Source organism: Heloderma suspectum, chromosome 1 (genome assembly GCF_057233095.1).
Source record: "Heloderma suspectum isolate Gila_16-S chromosome 1, 16-S_ref, whole genome shotgun sequence".
NCBI lineage: Eukaryota > Metazoa > Chordata > Lepidosauria > Squamata > Helodermatidae > Heloderma > Heloderma suspectum.
The window spans coordinates 259,979,395-260,003,010 of record NC_139458.1 but is presented as its reverse complement, the minus strand read 5'-3'; the positions used below and the strand labels follow the sequence as shown (position 1 = coordinate 260,003,010).

The 23,616-nt window shown below is 43.9% G+C and overlaps 1 protein-coding gene across 15 annotated transcripts in view; it reads left to right on the top strand.

Annotated features, from left to right (window-relative positions):
* Positions 1 to 17,250, top strand: part of FBXW11 (F-box and WD repeat domain containing 11) — a 99,616-nt gene extending 82,366 nt beyond the window's left edge. For 14 of the 15 annotated variants that reach the window (XM_084825576.1, XM_084825678.1, XM_084825610.1 and 11 more), the window contains 8 exons: positions 3,108 to 3,245; positions 4,567 to 4,685; positions 5,657 to 5,906; positions 7,294 to 7,412; positions 8,801 to 8,911; positions 9,022 to 9,100; positions 11,586 to 11,773; positions 14,737 to 17,227. In XM_084825576.1, the coding sequence (XP_084681702.1) occupies positions 3,108 to 3,245; positions 4,567 to 4,685; positions 5,657 to 5,906; positions 7,294 to 7,412; positions 8,801 to 8,911; positions 9,022 to 9,100; positions 11,586 to 11,747 (978 nt within the window). In that variant the 3' untranslated portion in view covers positions 11,748 to 11,773; positions 14,737 to 17,227. Of the gene's footprint in view, positions 1 to 3,107; positions 3,246 to 4,566; positions 4,686 to 5,656; positions 5,907 to 7,293; positions 7,413 to 8,800; positions 8,912 to 9,021; positions 9,101 to 11,585; positions 11,774 to 14,736 lie in introns of all 15 variants that reach the window. The other variant, XM_084825627.1, reaches the window with a different exon arrangement.
* Positions 17,251 to 23,616: the final 6,366 nt, after the last annotated feature.

Below are 23,616 nucleotides of genomic sequence, written 5' to 3'. Positions count from 1 at the left end.
AAGGCATGAATGACAAGTGTGGCAAATCCCTTGTCCCACAAGGGGCACAATTAAGCCCATCCTGTTAAATTGCACAAAAGCTTCCCTTGCCTGAGGGAAAGAAACTATGAAACCAGGGTAAGAGACTGTTTTGCAAGATATAGTAGCAAAATTGTCGGTTCAGACATGGCACAATACTAACCATAGTAATTTCCAAAACTGAAAAGGGAGGGGGGCACATAAGAAGGAAGGCGTGCACAAGTGCCACAGTGCTCCTGATGGTCAAACCATCAGGTTCAGGTCTGGTATCTGGATCCAGTCTGCACATGCTGGAGAGAAATGTCATAACAAACTACCACGTATAGGTTGCAAAGGGTTGCGTTCTACTGGCCTTTTTACTGATGGTCCTTGCAAATGCCCACCCACTTGGCTATATTTAGTTCTCTCAAATCTCCCCCCTCCCACTTTGTACTCTCATATGTTTTTACTCCTGCCAATTTCTGTACAGCTGTATACTTTTTGTGTATTGTGGCGACTTTCCCAGTATACTGGCAACTGACACAGTAAAAGGGATTTTACAAATTCTCAAAAATATGAAATATTTTCCCACAGTAGCAACACCACATTAATGTGTGTCTGAAATCACATCTACTCCTAGAATTAAAACTGTGCACCTGCATGGATCTTACTGATTCACAGCTCTCTGGCCTAGGGTTGAATAACACACTCCAGTTGCTTTGATTTGCAGCCCGCATTTACTTCTGGTAACTTTATAAAGGAGCTTAAAAAAAAAAAAACCCTGAAAATTGCACCAAATGGAAAGCATGTTTCTCTCTAAACACTTAAATAGAATTGTTTTGACTAGGGTTTTATTTGGTGAAACTGGCTCTTGTATGCAATGCCTCAGGGATTAGTGACGTTCCAAAATATTTGGACCAGTTCAAGTGATGCCCATTTGACTGATGCAGGGAGCTGTAAATAGCTGAAAGCGCATGTGCATAACCACTGGCCAGTTAAAATTCTTAACTGGGTCCATATATTGAATACAACCTTTCTGGATTAGTCTTTCTGGATTAGAACCCATCCATTGTCAGGGTAGATTGATTTAAACCAACCTTCCCCAACCTGGCACCTACCTGATGTTTGGACTTCCATCAGCCCCCACCATAATGGCCAATGGCCAGGAATGCTGGAAGTTGAAGTCCAAAACACCTGGAGGGCATCGGATTGGGGAAGGCTGATGTTAAATCAAGAAGATTTTAATCAGCATTCCCTGAAAATTTTCATACTGAGAGCATAATCCAAAACTTTTAGTCGTACAACCCATGTGGCTCTTGCATGACACAGTTACGTCTGTGCAGACAAGAAGGACAACTGTGAAATGAATGGATTTCTCTTTGGCTGTATGCTCACATGCAAGACACTGAGCAAGATCACTTGCTTGAAGCTCTGCAATGTAGTCCTCCATTAATATGACAGGTCAGAGGTGAGGTTGAGGCTGTTTTGCACTCTTACTCTGGGTTTGCATGATTGGAAAAGGAAAATAAGCCAGCATAATTTATTTTCCCACCAGGTGCGTGACGCATCATTACCATAATTACCCTCTCCAGGCATGGTTTACAAACCATCCCACAACCTATGACTTGTTCTAGGGTTGTGGGGTGGTTTGTAACCCAGCTCTGCCACATGCTCCTGCTGGGTTCGGACAACACAACAAACCGGGCCTGGTGAGGGTAATTATGTGGTGCACGACCAGCACATGTGAGGCAGGAAAATAAGCTACAGTGGCTTATATTCCTTCCCTGATTGTACGAGCCTGGCCTTAGTCAGAAATCCCCAATACTGTTCATGTTGTAGCAAAGGTACAACATGAAATTGTTTCCTCAGACCTCCTCCCAGGCCAAATCCAGCACTCAGTTGTGTACAGACTGGTTACATTAAATGTTCAACAAACTTTTTTAAAAAACAGAGCAGGGACTCCTGTCTGTGATGCTTCTTTTGTCAGTCCCCTTGGCCACAGACCCAGGGACCCAGGGCACCATTTTATTGCAACATCCCACTAGTCATATGTATACAGTTTGCCTTAGAAGTCAAATAAAACAAGTTTTAATTCCGTGTCTGTGCTATAGCGGTTCATGAATCGATATTTGAGAGGTACATAATTTAGCATGTTTGTATCACATTCAGATTTTGTTTTATACCAAGCTGTTCTTTAAAAACGTAAGTGTAATTGATTTTCTTTTAAAACCTAATTAATTTGAATTAAAACAAAACAAACAACATTGGGTTCCAGTCCTGTCGCTCAATGAGCAGAACAGAAACTGCTGGTAGAATTGATTCTCCATCCCTCCTGCAGCCCCTCTGGAGCGGATTTGCGGGGGTGTGGGGAGGAGAGAAAGGAGAAGTCTGATCACATGACATTGAATGGAACCCATTGGTTTTTACCTGTCCTTTTCATTTGATATAATATTTTTATTTTTTAAAATTTACCTGTCCTTTTCAGATGGGTAAGACTAAGACTCAAAGCAGAAAGTTTTCCTTAAATTAGTGTTTTGATTTCAGTCTGATTTAGAAATTATTGTGTGATGTCATGTGCGCCCCCCCCTTTTTTTTTGGCAATGACTAGGCAAACTAGATCCACGGAGTTATAATGCTAAATTAATTAAATCAAAAAAAGATACTAGGTTCATTGAATCAAGCAGGTCTTTCTATTTGATATGACAGAACTCTACAGAACGTAACAAAAAACCCTTGTTGATTTAAAGCATTTTTACCTGCTCGTCAGCCGAAAAGTCTCCCAGGGCAGCTTAGATGTGATCTAAAAAGACATGACACAAAAGGAAAAGGGGATGGAGAGGGAAGAGAAAAACAAGAAAATTCAGCCACCAATTCTTAAAGTTCAATAGTAGTTCTTATAATGACCGGCTCCAATGGAAACAGGGAGAGGGGAGCCAGCTGGTTTCTTAGCAAAGACAATGAAATGACTCTGCTCCCAATCTCTCCCGTCTGCTATAGCCCAATGGAATATTCTTTGGGGGAGCGAATTAACATATTTTTAACTTAAACCCCAGTGGTAAGAAAATGTGATCGGATTGTACATCACCCAACCCCCTTTTGGTCTCTTGTAGACTATAGAATCTAACTGGCGATGTGGAAGGCACAACTTGCAAAGAATTCAGTGCCGCTCTGAAAATAGTAAAGGTGTTTACTGCTTACAGTATGATGATGAGAAGATTATCAGTGGCCTAAGGGACAACTCCATTAAGGTAATGGGATTTATTGACTACTTTTTTTCCTTCTCTTTTTCTTTCAGAGGGTCAGTGTAGTTTGGCTTTGTGCTGGCATGGATGCTTGTATTTTATTTTTATGTTTTGGGAGATTTTCCTGTCTTGTCTTGGTTCTGGTGGGATTATTTGTCCATTGCTGCACCATAGTAGACCATCTGCCTGGTTGCAGCTGAGGAAGACTCAAACCCTTGCTAATAGTCTAGAATACAACATGCCATCCATTGAACCTCTGCTGTGCTCTGCTTTTCAGGATAAAAAGGAGATGATCTGAAAAAAGGACATAATTTAATAAACTTCTGGTGTATACCAGAGGTATGTTTAATTACTGAAGCATTTGTATCCTACCTTTCCATTTAAAAACAAATTACCCAAGCCAGCTAACACATTGACCCAGTTTGCATGTCATGGTGGCAGTTCCTGGGTTGTTTAATCCAGGAATTGTGGTGATGAGCGGAGTGCACGAACCATTTCCATTTTCAATTCCGTGACATCCAAACCTGGAATTCTGAGTTGTTTAGGTATTAAACAACCCAGAGTTAACCTAAGGATCACCCCTGGTTTGTTGCTGGGTTAATTCTGGGTTGTTTAACCCATAAACAACGCAGAGTTTCTGGGTTTGTACATCACCAAACAACCGAGGAACAGTGCATTCCTGGGTTGTTGATGAAAAGCAGAAGTGACAAGCACATGATGAGCATGCCCTGCTTATCACTGCAATTCGTAAGTTAAACAACCCAGGAATTGCCACTGTGACGTGCAAACTGGGTCAGTATTAAAACACCTTAAAACTTAACACTAATAAATGCAATATATATTAACAGAAGTTTTTTTTAAAAAAAAATCAAGACAAAATACTCCATCCTTACAACCCACTCATTTCCTTAAGTTTTCTGATGGAAAAACTGGGAAGGGGGAGATACGTTTTCAAGATTATTTGCAACCATGAGAGCTTAAAAAAAAAAAAAAAAAAGCTCTTTCAAATGTTGAAATGACATTGAGGAATCTAGCCAGTCACATTTTTTTTTTCCAAATCAAGTGTCAAACCTTGTTTCCCTGGATTTCATGATTTTTGGATTTTTGGACTCTCCCCCAGTCCTGGCTTCTGCTCTACAGTGTAATTCAGGTACTCAGTCACATAATATGTTCCTACTCTTCCCAAAACACATAAGGTGCAGAAACAAATGGAACAATCTGTGTCTTCTGGTAGAATGGACTGCAGGCTCACTTTGCCATGACTTTACAGCTAGAGCAAGAAACTGATTCTGCATTTAAGTAACTCACCTGGGTTTCTGTTTGGCAGATTTGGGATAAAAATGGATTGGAATGTTTGAAAATATTAACAGGACATACTGGCTCCGTTCTCTGTCTGCAGTATGATGAAAGAGTCATTGTAACTGGATCATCTGACTCCACTGTGAGGTGAGCATTCTTATAGTTACAAATATGGCAAAAAGAGGACTGGGGTAAAGGAAATGCAGGGTTGCCCACATACTCTCTGGCATTTCTGGTACTGGCTAGTCTTACACCTACTAACACTTCAGTATTTAATTAAATACTGTTTTGTGGCTTCTGTCATTACATTTGCAAGCACGGGGGCGGGGGGACGGGGACCTGGATCTCTACCCAGCAGCTAGAAAGTACTTGGGATGGGGGTGATTTGCAGTGGAGAGGCAGGGCAAAGATACTTCACCCTCCCCTGCCCTCCTCTTTCAGTAATGTTTCTCCATAACATGGCAAACATATCTGGAATTTGGGGAGGGTGACATAGCTGTGAGAAGACAGTTTCGGGAGAAAAGCAGTAGGCAGGGGAAGGGTTAAGCATCCTCTCCCACCTGCCACTTTTCTGTGGCAATTCACTCCCCTCCCCCTGCCACTCTGCAGCTGTTTGACAACAGCATTGCTTTCCAGACCTGCCTCTAACTGTGTAGTACAATGCATGGCGCTTATCCCTGAAATTGATGGTGCATATCCCTGGGTATGGAGATGGGAGGAAAGTTTTTATTCTTTAAATGGAATTACAGCAGCCTTCCCCAACCTGACACCCTCCAGATGTGTTGGACTACAACTCCCATAAACACAGCTGGCTGGGGATTATGGGACTTGTAGTCCAACACATCTGGGGGTTGCCAGGGTGAGAAGGCTGATTTATAGTCTGCTTTTCAAGGTAAAAACCCTGACCATAAGGTGATTTTGCAAGCATGTTGTTCCCACCACAGCTAACATCTGATTTAACTGTTCTGTATCACAAACTATGTTTTCAGAAATTGTGTGAGCATAGCAGTCTAGAGTTTGAAATAGCTGAGAGCTTTTTCTCCTGGGGGACTAACAGTTGGTTTCGTATCATTTGATAATTATTATTATTATTATTATTATTATTATTATTATTGCAGAGTTTGGGATGTGAACACAGGCGAAGTCCTGAACACACTGATTCATCACAATGAGGCAGTGCTTCACTTGCGTTTCAGTAATGGCTTGATGGTAACGTGTTCCAAGGACAGATCAATCGCTGTCTGGGATATGGCCTCCCCAACTGACATCACGCTGCGCCGTGTATTAGTTGGCCATCGGGCTGCTGTAAATGTGGTTGACTTTGATGACAAGTACATTGTATCCGCTTCTGGTGATAGGACCATTAAAGTGAGTTGGTGTGTCTGGGATGGTGATGACCAAATCCCCTTTGGAGTAATTTCTAAGGATATGCTGTGGCTATGTGCTTAGTGTTCATGTAAAGCAGGAGTGAGGAACCTGTGGCCCGCTATATGCTCTCAGATCACAACTCCCATCATCCCTGACCTTTGACCATGCTGGCTGGGGCTGGTGGGAGTTGGAGTCCAGCAACGTCTGGGGGGGCATAGGTTCTGCTTTTTAAAGCATCATTGTGCAGATGCTTAGAAGTACAAAAGAGTTTAAGCTTTTGTACTTAAACCCTTTCGTACTTCTGTTTGTGGCTTCTGTCACACTATGGTCATGGGGTTAATGGCCCTGATCGATCCATGTAAACTCTGATTAGCTCTTGAAAGCAGCTAAGTAAAACAGCTTTTCCCCACCACCACCGTCCCACCCCCCCCAATGCCATTTTTACCATTTCAGTTGGTACTCTCCTTCTAGGCATGAAACATACATGGAGTTGCCTTTTCCCAGCTTCTTTCCTCAGCAGCAATGTGAAATGTTGTTCCCTTTTGAGGAATTAAATGCTGCGCACAAAGGCCATGTTTAGGTGCTTCCTCCAGAAAGAGAGCTGCTGAGCATGTGCCAAAAGCAGTTCTGCCCCCAAATACTGCCTTCTGATACGGTAAATCACCTATGAGATACTTTGTGATTACAACTTTTAAATATATCAGTGAACAGAAGTCTACTCCTGCAACAGGGCTTTCCAAACCAGGGTTAGGTCAAGGATGCTCACACAAGGGCACTTCCTTGCCTCCCTCCTCCCCACTGCAGCTCCCTGAAAAGCTTGAGGGTGGGGGGACCCTTAGGAAAGACAGGTATGTGACATGGAGGAGCTGCAATTGGGGCAGTTGCGGGGAGGCGATAGCCGAAAATTGGGCAGAGGCGGCTTGCACAAGCAATTCCCTGGTCAGGCAATCTGCCTCTCCATCCAGTTTTCACTGATTTCCCCCTCCCGCTGTGCCACCCCGGACTCCCTTGAGCCCTGGTGCTCAGTGGAAGCTGGGGGTGGGGTGGGGGGTGCGAAAGGAACTGCACTGGGAGTGGGAAAGCCCTGTTGTACAAGCGGGCCCTCTGCTCATGTAACGCTGAGAACACCTCAGTGCATACTCTGAGCTAATGCTGACCTCTGTCAGCTTCTTAAATGCTATACTGAATGTGACAACTTTGTGGCTTGCTCCTTGGAACACATCCCATGCAGTTAGAAGTCGCCTTCTGCAATGAAAACTCTTTTTGTCTTCAGTAGCATTTATATTGTGTTTCATAATACTGCTGAGCCATGTTTTAGCCAAAAGGCAGAATTTCAAAATATTCACATTTCCCACGTATATATTGTAGCTAAATATTTTCCCCACAGGTCTGGAGCACAAGCACATGTGAATTTGTTCGCACTCTTAACGGGCACAAGCGGGGTATTGCCTGCCTTCAGTACAGGGATCGACTCGTTGTGAGTGGATCATCAGACAATACCATTAGGTAGGTAGCAGACTCACTTGTATTAGGGAAAAGGTATTGACATAAATGGAAGTATGCTCCACGTGTTGTGAGGATCAAGAAAGCCTTCCACCCTCCCAAGGTCATCTCTTCCCCCACTCCCAAGTAGTGTGCCTCCCTTTGCTTCCACGATCTTCCCTGAAGTTCCTTTATGGACAGCTATGAATGCACTTGTCCTAGCCCTTTGGGAAGGAAGATCCCCAGGAACACGCATTCCCTTCCCCTAAGCCAGGAGTGTCGAACCTCTTTCAGCCCGAGGGCTGAATTCCATTTCAGACAAGGTTTCCAGGGCCGCGTTCCAGTGGTGGATGGGGCTGAAGACAAAAGGGGTGGGGCCAAAATGCCAGGATGATTTTAGCTTTAAACTCTGAAGGGTAGCTGGTCTGCCAGCTGCTCAGGATGGGGCCTTGGCTTTCCCCTTGACCTTCCACACCTGTGGTTACGTGCGCTGTAGTGGTTATGGTCTACCAGGGAGGGGGGTCATGGTGAAACAAGCTGACAGGAGCCAAGCCACTTGAAGCAAGCAAAGCTCCATTGTCCACCGAAGCAACCTTGTAGTTCATAAAATAAATGAGTAATGATGGATCTTATAGTAAAAAAACCCAGGGTATAAATCTAGTTTTCTAAAATAATACTGATGACTACAAATTAATTGTATGAATTCTGGTGTTAAGAGAACTTTTGACCTGAAGATCCCTATAAAGGCTGGGATCAAGTTCATTTCCCCCCCAACCCAGATGTACAGACATCTAATATATATGGCTTTCTTATATGGCTATTTGTTGCAAGCTCACTCACCTGGTCCAAAGAGCAATTGGCTCCAGCTGAACCCTGGCAGGCCAAGTGCACTCTTCCTCTGGCTGTCTTCTAGAAGAGGAAGCAACCTGTTGCACGCATCCAGCTGACCTCTCAGGGCTGGGAGAGACGTAGGGGATCTTGCACCCTGGGGCACAGTGCTCAGGGAAGCACATGCAGCATCAGCTAGGAGCGGAGAGAAGGGAAGGAGCAAAAGCGACCGGGGCAGAGAGGAGAGTTACACCCCTGAAATAACTGCTGGCAAGGCTATATGGATGTTTGTTTGCCAATGTTGGAAAATGGTCTGAAGACTGCAAACTGTCCTTGATTCATCAAATTCTTTTGAGCCAAGTAATCAAACGAACCATTCCTGCAGTCTGACTCTGAACGTACTGCGGCAGAGGCAAGCATGCTTCCAGGGGATCTGCACAGAACGGCCCTGGGGGATTCCACAGACAACTTTGGGTTGAGTGTAGACTTCTCTGAAAACAACCAGTTGTGTTTAGATGGGAATGGCAATGTATAGAAGAGGGGATGCGTGGTTTTAAACAGCTACATGTGATCTTTCTTTTAAGGCTTTGGGATATCGAATGTGGGGCCTGTTTAAGAGTGCTAGAAGGCCACGAAGAACTGGTTAGATGCATCCGATTTGATAACAAGAGGATTGTAAGCGGAGCCTATGATGGGTATGTGCTTTAAAGCAAGTTGTACTCTATTTCTGAGGTTGGTTTTGTGTGGTGCATAAGCCTTGCATGTGTGTCAATGCTCTTATCAACTTTCTCTCCTTACTTCCTAGCAAAATCAAAGTTTGGGACTTGCAAGCTGCTCTTGACCCTCGTGCCCCAGCAAGTACACTATGCTTACGTACACTGGTGGTATGTAGATATTTATGTATTTATTTATTTAAAGTATTTTTATTCTGCTGCTCTGCCATAAAGGCTCCCAGAGCGACATACATATAATCAGTAAAACGAGACAGTCCCTGTCTATCTAAAAAGACATGACTTATAAGGAAAAATGAATGGAGAGGGAAGAGGCTGGGGGGTGGGGGTGGGGGGGAGAGATTTAAGTCTTTCTTCAGCAGAGCTGGTGGAATGGCCCTGCTTCCCACTTTCACCTCCCTCAGTGTAGCCTGCTGGGATGGCTATTGATATATTTGTAAAGTTATTCAACAGTAGTACTTTTTAATCATACTGAATTTCTTTGCAAATCTATTGTCTTGTAATAGAGTGGAAATTCTGTGCTTTTTAAAACTGGTGCAATAAGATCTGAAAGCAAAGATTTAGAGTGCGTGTGTTCAAGTCCTCCTGATCAGTTTTAAAACGCCCTGAGACATCACTGGTGTGGTAGATTACTCTAGCCATTCTGTCCTCTGAATAATAATCTATATACTGCCCCTCTTGGTTTTTAGAAAATGTTCCACATTTCCCTCTTTAACATCCCTAATTCTGCCTGCTTGTGTACAAAATGTAAAGTGAGTCACTACATAAATTCCTATTTGTGTTTCTGAACATGGCTTTGATTTCTGGTTGTATTCATTACATTGCTGCATCGGCTGTATTTTATTATTTTATTTATTTATTACATTTCTATATTGTCCAACAATTGAAGCTGTCTGGGCAGTTCACAACAATTAAAACTATAAAATACAATATAAAAGTTTAAAGATAAAATACAATATAATGATAAAATACAATATAAAAGTTTAAAACTACAGTATAAAATAAACACCAAAATAAAACCTAGAAGGCAGGGCAAAGATTTAAAATACAGTAACAGAGATTTAAAACAGAAACTGAAAGAGTAAAATGCTAGGAAAATAAGAAGGTCTTCACTTGACACTGAAAAGAGCACTACGTAGGTGCCAGGCGAGCCTCTTTGGGAAGCCCAGTCCACAACCGGGGTGCCACAACAGAAAAGGCCCTGTTCTTAGTAGCCACCCCAGCTTTGTTGGGAGCTCCTGGAGAAGGACTGCTGAGGATGATCTTAGGGTTCGGGCAGGAGGAGACGATCCTTCAGGTATCGTCTCTTAAGAGCCACAGAGAGTCTTCCTTCTCCCCAAAGTATTCCCGGACAGGCAGGAACCTCTGAGACATCAGAGTCCTTCCTGGGGAAACGTGTTCCCAGACATAGTGGACCTAGGTAGGCTTCAGAACTATGCAACAGCAGCATCTTTGGCCTTGTCCTCTCCTCTCTCCATTTCTGCTTGACCTCCTAGCCAGCACTGTGCTTCAAAGCTGCTGCCGCCGAGCACGTAGGTATTTAGTGATAGCATCTTTCCACAAATTGGGTGTCTTTGGTGGCAAGAGCCATTCACAGTGGGAAGGTGGGAGGCAAAAGCTACCCATACTTAATCCAGTCATATAACGTGTATCCTGATAATCCCTTTTATTTTCCTATTTTGCCAATAGGAAAACAGTTTTCAAACGCTGAACTCCATAGATTGCTATTTTTTTTATGCAGCACACTTTCAAATGGGTTTCACTCTTATTTTATTTTTAATGGGCTGTATCCAATATTAGTCCATCTTAAGTCCCATTCATTTCAATGGGTCTAGTGGAAGGCCAAAGGAAGAGGGGCCGACCAAGGGCAAGATGGATGGATGATATTCTGGAGGTGACGGGCTCGACCTTGGGGGAGCTGGGGGTGGCGACAGCCGACGGCGTGGGCTGGTCCATGAAGTCACGAAGAGTCGGAAGCGACTGACTGAATAAACAACAAAGTCTAAGTAGGGCTAACACTGGATACAACCTGATGCACTGAAATATCTGATTGTATAGGTTATTCTAAATTGAGTCCTTTGTCTCTGGGTTTCCAAAATATTTGTATCTTCAAGAAGGCATCTGTTTATCTAGGACACTCGTCTTTACATTTCTTACAGTAACGAATGACTCTACACTACAGAGTTTGTTTCTGACATGCTGCTTTGCAGTTCTGGAAACAGGCCAAGAGGGTTAGGGATTCTGAGTGGCCCCTTTAATTCTTAGAGATGGTCTTTCTAGGTTTGCCTCTATGTATTCAAGAGCCCTAGTGTCTGGGGCTCAGATGTGTCTTGTCAGTCCCATAAGCAGAACATTGTTGGGGCCTACTTCAGATCAGTATACCCAAGCCTGGGATGGACTTGGAGCAGCTCCATGTATAAGGGTGCACACCTGTCGTCTCCACTTTACAAACATGTTTGCGGTGGGGAAAAACCTGCGTGCCTGCAGCAGCCACTGTTGACATGTAAACTGTGAAGCCACTCCTAAATCCATGACTTCTCTCCAACTCTGTGTAGAAATGAATATCTGAATGCAAGTATGCACCTGGTGAAAGGAGTCATCTGCCCCACTAACTATAAACCTTTGCCATCTTTTTAAGGAACACTCAGGTCGTGTGTTTAGACTCCAGTTTGATGAATTTCAGATCATTAGTAGTTCCCATGATGATACCATTTTGATTTGGGATTTTTTAAACGTGCCCCCCAATGCACAAAATGAGACACGCTCTCCATCCAGAACATACACTTACATCTCCAGATAACACTCTGCGATTTACTACTCACCAAGGTAAGCCTTAATTATCTTAAGTATGTCCTTTTTGTACCGGTTACTGCATCGATTCCTAGTGGTTGCCCTGACAATAAGATGAATTGATGTCAATGCTTTTAATGTGGTTTTCCAGTAGAATAAATGCAAATTGCTTTGACATTGTAACCAATTAATTGGCTAATTTTAATATATATTGGAGTTAGGCTTGAATCCTCATGTTTGGATTTTCCAGGTTTGTGTTGTAGTAACTCTCTCTCACAGTGGCATCTTGATATATTTCAAGTGGGGTCTTCATGGGCTCCTACTGATGCTGTTATGTATACACAAGTTTATGAATCTTCCAGCACCTATAATTACATGCCATGTGTTGTAGACACTTTTGTATAGACCTCTCTGGGTGGTGTTTCGATAACTGCACTTTTAATAGTGTCTAGAAGTAATCCACCAGAAGTTAGAGTGGCTGAATTGGCCAGATATTAACTGCAACCTACCTCTAGCATAACGTGAATAAGCCCTGTCCAGGGGTAAAATAAATTAACCCCAGGGTATATGACATAGAATGTTTAATGTCCTCACAAATTCATAAGAGTTGATATCTCCAGTAATAATCACTCCCCTCCCCTTCCCCTGAAAAAGCAGTATAAGCCTCAAGTAAGAGGCATACCTCTATGGCAGCCTTCCCCAGCCTAGTGCCCTCCTGATATTTTGGACTTCCAGTCCAGCCAACCTGGCCAGTCATCAGGAGGAGAAGCAGAAACACACAGGAATGCTGGGTGTTGTGGTCGAAAACATCTGGAAGGCACCAGGTTGGGAAGGCTGTTCTTTGGGGAGAACAGTAATTGCAGGGAAAGGGGATATAACATCCCCTTCTCATGTAACCCCACCCCTAGCCATATTGAGGTATGTGCTGTTTGGATGATACGTTGCAAGATAGATATGTGTGTTCGTGGCAGGGAGTAATTAGCAATGAAGGGCTTTTATTCCCTTCCTTTTGCAGTGAGTACCAGTCAGCTGAGAAGCATGATCTGCAATGGGTGTGGGGATGAATCGCTACAGGAGGTGATCCTTAATGGAGAGCCATACGTTTTTGCTGCTACAAGGCTTGGGTATTTTCCAAACCCTGGCTTATGTCTGAATTTTAAAGCAGTGTGTCCCTGACATAGAGAGATGCAGGTAATATTAGGGAAGTCATTGAACATGGCCTGTTAGGTGTATCTCACTTGGCAGAGTCCAGAGCCCTCTGGTAAAAAAGCATCCTCTGCAAGCAGACGGTCCCAGGTTCCAGTCCTTGGCATCTTTACTTAAAGGATGTGGCATAGAAAGGCTGAGCTTGGAGAGCTATTGCTAGTCCCAATGGATTATGCTGGGCTGGATGGCAGTGGTCAGACTCTGTATAAGGCAGCCTCGTATATATTCTACAGTGTTTTCCAAATCACAGGCAGAAACGTTGCTCTGTTTCATAAAGTTGTAAAACAGTCAATATTACTAATGATAGAGGAACTGTTTTTATATGCTGTACTCAAATAACATAGGTCTCTAATTTTTAGCCAAACCCTGCACCTTTTTTTTTTTTAATAGTGTCCCAAATGAATATGCCTTTTAAAGTCTATCATTTCTGACAACCCTGGCACTTTTGGCTATAAGCAGACTTTATTGCCTTCTGTTGAATTCCTTTTTTATTGTAACAAGATCAAAATTGTTACCATATGATAATCTAATATAATCCTTTATTTAAACATTTAAGCAAAAACTAAAAATGTTTAACATCTTAGCAGTGAAACTCCCATGGCCATAATTGAACACCAAAGCGCGCCCCCCCCTTCTCAGAGAGAAAGAAATATAAGATTAGATTTAATTATTTTGTGCTTAATTGCTGAACGTTGTATTAGTTTTCAGAGGGCTAGCAAAGCATGATGCTTGTACAACAGTGTAATATTGCCAAGCAAACTTACTCTGTCCTCTTTTAAAAGGTCATTCTTCCAATACGTTGAATCTTTCTTGATATGATAATTAGTGGATGTGAGGGGCAGATTGAAGATTGAGACCTTTCGGTGAAAGATACATTTCAATTGTTACCCATGGCATATAGCTGCAGAAATGCTTATAACTGTTATTTTCTCTGTGTTGCAGAGTTAAGGGGAAAGGCTGTTTGTGTATGGTACAATGCAGCCCCTGCAAATAAGCCCACAAAAGTTTGTAGGCTGTAAAAAAACAACTTGCTCAGAGGCTAGCATCCTGTATTTGCATACTGGGCTTGAGGGAGGGGAAGCAGAAATGCCGGGTGCTAGCATCTTAGCGGACTGGTTGTAAAAATGGCCCTCTACCAAGCAGGCTGGCAGAGGATGGACAGAGCTGAGGAACAGCCTTCCCTTCCTCCATGGCCAGCACAGAAACAAAGCAGACTGACAGAGGACAGACGGAGAGATCTGCCTCCACCCCTCTGCCAGATTGCTTATTCGCTTGCATGGAATTCCTTGTCACCTATGGCGACCAGGCAATTTGTTAAATACAAGGCTGGTGTAATAGAAATTTCATCTGTGTTAGGAAAATCTTGTTCTACCAACTCTGAACAGAAAGTGTCATACCTTTTCTTTCCCATTAGGTATTTGGTTGTTTTTAGTGAGTTTATAACCCCACCTTTCAGAGGATACCTGTAACACCTAACAATATCAAATAAAAATTTCACCCAGTCACAGAATATATCAGTTCGAAGCAACAGAATGGCAAATCAAATCCCCAATCTATCTGGCTGATTTAAAGAGACTTGTCAAAATAAATATGTCTTTAAAAGGCATTGAAGGCCACTAAAGAGGATGTCAGACTGATCTCCCAGGGCAGGGAGTACTGCACCCTGGGCACAGCCACAGAGAAGGCCTTGAATAGGAACTTTGGCTATTGGCATTTGTAGATGTGTGTCCCATATCTGACAGTAATAGGGCATGGTTGAAATTAATCCAAGCTTGTCATTTTCTGTTTTGTAGGATTCCACAGTCTTTGAACTACTGGACATTTGGCGACTACACACCTGAAGACATTAGCCAGAGCTAAAGTCAGAAGTGGTTCTAGGTGCTGTGTAGATGCAAAGCAGCACAATTCTATATCTAAACTTACCTTTTCCAGTCCTCCTTCACTCAGTGGTCTCTAAGGAATTGACTAGGAATTCACCGAGTCCAGGTAGAAGAAATTCAGTCTGTCCTTCACCGCAATGCAAGACCCAAAGCTTCATGAGTAAATTGCCCATATACACTGAACTGATGGCTTGTTTTTCCAGGAGTAAATCAGATGTCAAGGAAGGACTTGACCTAATTTATATTTGCTTTGCACTTTTATCTGACTCTGAAGAAGAAAAACATTCTCAGTGAAATGTGGGTGCCAAACACATACACAGAATGTACAGGGCTTTGCTTTCAAAGTCATCATCCTCCCGTAGACTTTACATTTCATGACTGATGCGGATCCTGTTCTGTTTGCTAGGAGTATCAATTGGACTGGTAGAAATATTTCTGAATGGATCAGTAATATTTTGGATGATAGTTTACTTATTTCTGCACCAGTAATTTGCTTTAATTTAAAGATTGTAAATTGGGCTAGATTATCTAAACTAGGTGTACAGCACTGTTTTTTTCTTCTTTTAATTGTGCTCTGTACCACAGCCGTCCTCTTCCTCCTCCTAATGTTTGGTATAGTTGGATCCTTCATGTGTGCTTGCCTCATTATTTCCAATACTGTAACTGTATAAGCATGTAGATATAATGTACATAAACATTGTAACCTCCAAGTGCTGGGAGTCAGGGTCTCCTGATACTGTATACAGATGCCAAGGCATAAGATTTTAAGCATCCAGGCATTCTTACTACTGGCACCAGATGGGGTTGGGATGTATTACTTTAGAAATATTTCTGAGAAAAGGAGGATTTTGGTATTCATTAGGATTTTTTCCTTTAAAAAAAATGGGATGCATTATCTTAATGTTAACGTCTAAAACTTCTCTTTAAAAAAAAGTTAAATTCTACCCCCACCCCCATTGCTGCAATGTTTGCAAAACATCTGAAGCCATTGGCCAAAGTTGCAGATATTAGTAGCATCTTTTAAAATCCATTCAAATAGTCCTCGATTACCATGCTTGTATGCTGAACTGAAGATGAATTGTGATTCCATTGTGACCTTGTAGGAGAAGATTGCTGTTCCTTACCATTTATTCTGAGAAACCTAGCAGTTAATGGCACACATCATTGGAACTTGTTCTCTCTTTAAAAGTATGACTGGCCGTGGCTATTAGTCATATCTTTCCCTATATGAAAGCATACTCTCTAGACATGCTGCCTGTGTATCTTTTAAGTTATTGCTGGACAACATGGTTTAGTGGCTTTTTCTAATGCTCATTTTAGAAATTATTAACTAATGAAATATAATACTGATTGGTCTAGGAGCTGTAGTTGGCATGGATATGGACACGGTCATTCCTTAGTCATATGGCTTTGTATTTGTTTTCCTTTGCTGCCACTCCCGATTTATTTCTCTCTCTCTCCCCTCCCTCCCCCCTTTTGGTTGAGGGGTCAAGGAATGTTGATAACCAATTTAAATGACCAATGAATGAATATTGCTTATTTAGTGGAACAGCTATGGCTGGATTTTTCACTCGCACACCTGCCAGCTTGTCAGTCAAATTAAAAATAAAGCACACATCAGATGTGAAAAAGGCGCAACTTGAGCTGCTTCTGGTATTCCACTCTCTGCCTTTCTACCAGTTACAAATCTACTGTTTTGAGCTCATAAATTCCCCTTCTGAATGAACTCTGCAAAAATAAGACTTATGACATGGATATTATCAAATCTCACAAAATCCATACGAGGACACATTCCCATGTTCTCAGTTTTTAATACTGTTGACAGTTCTGGAAGTGGATTACTTCCCCCCACCCCACCCCACCCCACCCCCTGTGTCATCGAATAGCTGTAATATGAAAGACTTTCTATTGCAGTCCTGAAGACATGGGTATTTATGGAGAACTATCCTTTTTTAATGCATGTGTAAGATTAAATTTATGTTTTTCCATGGAAAATAATGGTATTTGAAGATGCAGCCTAAACTACTTTTGATTGTGCTTGGTGTAACATAGCCGTGGAGTTTGTGACTGGCACCCAAGGAACTTGGCTCTTGGGATTAATGATAGTACTGGCTGTACTCTGGACTTTGTTTCGCTAATCATAACTGAGCAGCTGTATGTTACTGCTAGATTAATGTTTCAAAGCACTGGGATAGTCTTATTCTAACTTGTAATTATGTTTGCCAGTTACCTGTTTGGAAAGTTTGTGTATGAACAGCTTATTGGACAACTGTTGAATTGTACAGATATTGTTCATGATATAAGGCTTTGTACTGTGGAATGTGCTTAATAAAAAAAATTCTAAATTTCATTGTCCATATTTCTAGCCAGATGGAAACACTATTAAACAGTACAAATTGAATGGACTGTTCTACTTCTGAATAGCTGAAATAAGATGTTTCTTGTGTTTCTTGTATAGTTTTGAGCAGGTTTCAGCATCCCTGTTCCAAATATGCACTGGTTCTTTGGAGTAAATGAGTATAAGGGCGCAATCCTATTGAGAAGGTGGCCGCCTCCGAACTCAGATGTGACTGCCTATCCAGAGCAGGACAGGAGAAGCACGGAGGGGATCATTCCCTTGGTGCTTCTCCTTCCCTGCTTTTTTGGCTAGACAGCTGATTGCAGCTGTGTAGCCGCGGTAAGGTGGAGTGGGGAAGGAGGCTACTGTATGATACATTGGATGTGTCGTACACGCAGCTATACCCGCCCTGTAACACCCCTAGCCACACCCCTTTCCAGCCGCTCCGCGCTCCTCTTGCGAGGATGGGGCTGCTCTGTGCTGTCTCCAAGGCAGCCCGGAAGTGTGGGGAGGTCAGTTCTCTGGGAACTGACCTTGGAGCACGGGCTCCGAGGTTGGTTCCTGGAAAACGGCATATCTAGCTGCTGTCCAGTGGCGATAGGATTGCTCCCTAAAAGTATAATTGTGTCTTGACATAAAGTTGAAGGATCTGAGTCAATGGCAGATGCATGATCCTGCATGCATCAATACATTGCTAAAATGATTATCTTCCATTTTTGAATTGGAACCAACTTTGAGCCCAAAGAATCAAACTGGGGAAAAAAGATACCTTCCTAATTGAAAGCAAGAGTTGGAAGCAAATAGGTTTGAGTGAACAGGCAAGCAGAGTTTAGAAGACTCACAAAGAGAAGTTATCTCAGTGATGCAGAGGTAAATAAAGGGTGGGGGATCAAAGAGGAAGAAGACCTGGTGAACAATTCAGGAGAGTAGCACAAATGGAGCTCTGAAATGGGCAAAACCTGGGGGGAAAGGAAAGAGGGAGAGAAGAAGGAGGGAGGGCAAAGGGAAGATCAAAAGAGAAAATATATGGAAGCTGAGAAGCTTAGGATTGAATCTGAGAGGGGAATGTAAAATGTGTTGAATCAAGACTAATTTGTCAGACCACATTTGGAAATTTGAGAAACTGTCCTAGGCACTACCACAAAATGGGTGCCATGGGTGGATAGTCACAAAGGACAAGTAACTTAACCAAAAGACAGCATAAGGCAGAGGTGGGGTTTGAGCCCCAACCCACAAAGCAACTCCTTTAAACCCACATTTTTCTGTGTCAACAGAAACCTGTTTCACAGAAGGCAAACTCATTTTCTCTCTCCCCTCTTTCTTCCGGAGACCTCACCCCCCCAGCTGTTTTTCTCACCCCATATCACCGGCTATATACACATGTGCTTGCTCTCTCACACTGTGTACCCATCATGCATAATATGTGCCCCCCCCTCACTGTAAGCACATGAGAAACCACACTCACACCTCTTCAGGATCCCTCTAAAATCTGCCTTCTCACTGGATTACTCCTAAACCCTCTCTGACGCACATGCAGCCCCCATCCATTCAGACATATAAGCACACAACTCTCCCCAACTTCCCAGGTTGTTCCCAGCTGACTCCCCAGGCCCCCACTGGCTTCCTGCTGCCTTCCCTGATCTTTTGCAGGCTTCTTCAACACCCAGCTGGCTGGCTGCTGTGCTTCCTAGTCCCCTGCTGCGTTCATTAGCCCCTCTCCCCAGTTTACAAGACAACAGCAACAGGGATCCCTTTTTCTCCCCTTTCCCTTTATTTTTCTTGTGGCTTGTGCACTGCAGAGGAAACTGCTGGGCTGCAGCTGCCTGCCGTCTCAATTTCCTAACAATTTTTCTGAGCCCCACATGCGTCCGAGGGCATTCATGGGAAATGAAGATGGCAGTGCCTGGAAGCCTTTGCTTCACTTTGAAGCGATTCCAGCTGCCGGTAAGAAAATCTGTCAATTATAAAAGAAGAAAATGAAATTAAAAGTGAGAGCGATAAGGTACCTCAGCGGGCGGCAAAGAAGGTGCCCGGGTGCCTACTGGTGCCTGTCAACACCACGTTGCCTCTAGAGTAGTGGGTTGTATCCAGTGGTGTCTGTCCACCAGTGGAGTGGACATTGCTGGTGGAATGGATTCCCCCTTGCTGCAGCCCTCTGTGTGCCCCCAAACCTGCTCCTGAGGATTGGGGGACCTTCTAGAACAAATTAGGGGGAGCGCAGGAGGGAGAAGAGGAAAGGGAAGTCCTGTTGCCTGAGTGGGAGCCTGCTCACGTAATGTTGGATGTAGCATGACGACATTAACAGGCCAATGGCAGAAGAAGAAGAGGCCAAAGTGCTCACTGGCATTCGAGCCCATCTAAGCTTTGCCAATCAGTTGAACTGTTTGCTTCTTAGTTTAGCTGTTTGTATTTACAAACTGCTTTCTAGCCAGGTTCTCACCTAGCATTAACCTGCACTCTTTTCAGCTGCAATTGGGACTTTGAGACTTTGGCATCCTTCAGCGCAGCCTCTAGCTGTTCTAGCTGGTGGAGCTCAGCATCATGAGTAAAAGCATGATGGTGATATATACATCAGTAGAAATGGGATATGTCCTGAGATGGCAATGGCTACTTGGAGTGAGATGAATAAGCAGTCTGGAAAGAGGATGTTCTGCTTCCTGTTTTTATGCCTCTGCTTGCTCTGCTGGTGGAACTTTCCACCCCTCTGAGCCTTGCACAGAAGCCATACATGAATGCTATTTTGGGCAGGGGTGGACTGCTTGTAGCCTACAACTTCCAGCATCCCTCACCATTAGCTATGCTGGCTAGGGCTAATGGGAGTTGTAGGCCAAAACATCAGTAAAGCCACAAACTCACCACTGACTTAGGGAGACTGGGGAAGGATCACACATGATCATTTGTTAAGCACACCCCTATCATGTGGTTACTTTTTTATGCTCCATAATAACCACAAAGGTGTTCTTAAAATGCAACTGCTGCCTTGACGTTGAATGTAGAACAGACCTAAGATCAGAAATATTGGAAGGGCTGCAACACAGATGATGGAGAAAATTTGCTTTCCCCAACCTGGTGCCTTCCAGATGTTTTGAACTACAACTCCCATCAGCCCCAATCAGCATGGCCAATAGGTGTGATGAGAGATGTCCAAAACATCTGGACCACCTCAGGTTGGCGAAGGACACTCCAGCGGGTAGGATCTCAGAGTAGAGTTCAAATTAGAAGAAAAGAGATTTTGATTAAATGTTAGGATGACCTAAAGTCGCTATGAGCTGTTCAACAGTGGAACAGACAGCTTCAGAAAGTGGTGGCCTATCCTTTGTTGGAGGTTCTAAAGCAGAGGCTGGATGGCCACCTATCAGAGTGCTGTAGCAGCGGCTTTCCTGCCTTGGCAGGGGGGTTCAGCTACATAACCTTTCAGGGTCCCTTCTTTGTGGTCTCTGTGACTCACACATACGGGTTTTGCACCTGTGCGGAACATTCTAGAACTGAGCAGAGCTTTAGGCATGAGTGCTGCGCACCTTCCAGGGTGTGGCTCCTGCCTCCCACTCAGTTCCTTGTTGCCACAGTGATAGCGGCGTTTGGAATGTTCTCCGTGTTTCACGGTTCTTTGTTTAATTTCATTTATTATATTTCTACACACCTGACACCTACACATGGCACCAGAGTAATCTGTGCCTCAGGGCCTGCCCTCGACTTCAATGCTCCAGCCCGATCTCGAAATGTCAGGTCCATTGGTCGAGACCGACAGGGCTAAGCCAGCAAAGTCCTATAATAAGTGCCCAATGGCATCAGGGCCTGGACCGAAAACCAAAAGGAAAAAGATCCATAGGGTTGAATCCGATAACAAGCTGTCAGCTTGCCTTCATTGGCTCCTTTAGCTTCGCAGTTGACTGTACCACCAGCTCTAGTGCTGCCATCTTGGCTGAGGTTGCCAACTCCCATTTCGGAGAAGCTTCAGCCGCCTCCTGATCAACATTCATCTGATGAGATCCAATGCATTGGATCAGTATCAGAAGATGAAAACAAGGGGAAATCCCCACTAAAGTCAGGGTGTCGGCAACTCGGCATCCCTCCTGTCATCTCTCCTCCTCCTCCTCTCCCTGCTGACATCACTACTGATCTCAGTACTGAGAAGTCTCCACTGCACTGTCTGCCTCAGGCTGTTTCCTGCACCATTCTCATTAATCCATAGGCTGTTGAATTTATTCCACAGCTGCCCTTGCACTCTGAGTGGTGAATTACAAGGCCTACATGGTGGCCTACCAGCCATTTCTATGGGGGGGAAAGCGGCCATTTGATCATCTCCCTCAGGATGTCAAAAATCTAGTGATGATCTCACAGGCTGAAGCTCACAGACTGGCAGGCCATCAGATCGATACAGCATGCCGTATGGCTGACTGTGGCTCGGAGGTGATGGCAGTGGCCATATCACTGAGACGTCACCCTTGGCTGAGAACCGCAACACTCAACCAAGAGGCCAGATCTAGGGTGGAAGATCTCCTGTTTGATGGGGTTGTTTAGTGCCTCCACAGATGAAATGTTGGGTCATGTCCAAAAGATGAAAACTTCGGCCCGGAAAATGGGATGAGATCCCAATCATCCTCCACTGTGGTGAATTGTCCTTGCTTTTACTGGCACTGCCAGTGCTCTTATAAGCACCCCTCAGAATTGGCCTTGAGTGAAGTGTTCAGGCCTGCATCTCAGACTTCTTTCCAACCCAGATGACCCTTCCAGAACAAATACCATCAACTCAACAGAAGGAAACACCCTGAGCAGTTGAAATGCCATCTTTGACTCACACTGGGGGATTGACCATTGACCCTCTTCTCCATCCGACTGAGACCCTTCCTACCGATGTGAGAATCAATCATGACAGATACATGGGTACTCTCGATCATCCAAAAGGACTACCCCATCAAGTTCAACCATGCTCCCCCAACAGAGATCTTCCATACCACCTGCCCAGCACCTGTTCTTGTCAAGGAAGTTGCTATACTTTTGGACAAGGGAGCCAAAGAATGGATCAGCTTTTGCCAAAGCTTACCAGCTTCTTTTCCCACTATTTCACCATGCCCCAAAAAGACAGAGGCCTCCTCCCCATACTTAGTCCTATGAGACATTAATCGCTATATCAAGACCCCAAAATTCTATTGACTACCTTCTTTTCTATATTTCTTTTATGGCGATGTGGACACTGGCTTGCTACAAGAGACCTCCGTGACACCTATTCTCATATCACCATTCATCCAGTTTCCCGTCATTTCCTCTGCTTTACCCTGGGGGAACAGGTACTTCTAATTCAGGTTATCCCCTTTGGCTTGGCCACTGAACCAAGAATCTTCATGAAATGCATGGCTGTAGTGGCAGCACATTTGAGGCTGCAGGGGATTGCTGTTTTCCCATACATAGATGACTGGCTCTTCATCAGCCCATCATTCCATCACTTCTGAGCCAACCTTGACGTCACCTTGGACCTTCTTCAGTTGCTAGGGTTGCAGGTCAATGAGAAGAAATTTTGCCTTACCTCTTCCCAAATTTGACAATTCTTAGTGGCTCTCCTCAATTTCACATGGGCCCAAGCCTACTTTCCCACTGACAGAACAGATACATTGAGACATTTGTGCTGTTCCATTGGATCTTACCCTTGATCATGGGTGGACATCCTACAGTGCCTCCTTGGCTTAACAGCCATGACCACAGCAGTAATGCCCCTGGTGTGCCTCCGCATGAGGCCACTCCAATCCTGGCTCCTCTGAGTCTTCAATCCGGAAAGGGACCCTCGCTCATGTCATTTGGACCTCCCCTCATTGAATCTGATGATCCTTGAGCTGGTGGACCAACCAACTTAACCTCTTAGTGGGATTCCACTTCCAGCTAGCCTGTCTGTTAAGAACTTACATATGCTTTACTTTCAGGATGGGGCCACCACTGCAGCACACTCAGAGTGCATGCCCATGAATCCCACGGGGAGTAAACTGCATATCAATCACCTTGAACTTCTCACCATAGCAAAGGCTTTCTGAGCATTCGAATCCACCCTCACTGGATGCATGGTCCAAATCACTACAAATAACACTACTGTCATTTTTTACATCAACAAGCAAGGGGGTACAAAGACCCTGAACTTTTGGGATGGGTGCGTAGCTTGCCCTATCTTTCCCATTGCCATTCAAATTCGCTCAATCAATCCCAAACCACACCCATGAATGGGAGTTCTCCCTGGTAGTTACCATCAAACCTGTGGACCTCTTTGTGCCGACAGGACAGGCTACTGCCTGGACTCCCTGGGTGATGCATTTCTCCTGCATTGGGGAGATGCTCTGAACTATGCCTTTTCCCCAGTGCCTCTCATCACGTGCCTCGTGAACAAGATATGAGAGTGTTTTTGACATTCATTGGCAGTACAGGACAACGGCCTGAGACCTATGACCTCTGCCTGGTACTTGACTTCCTTC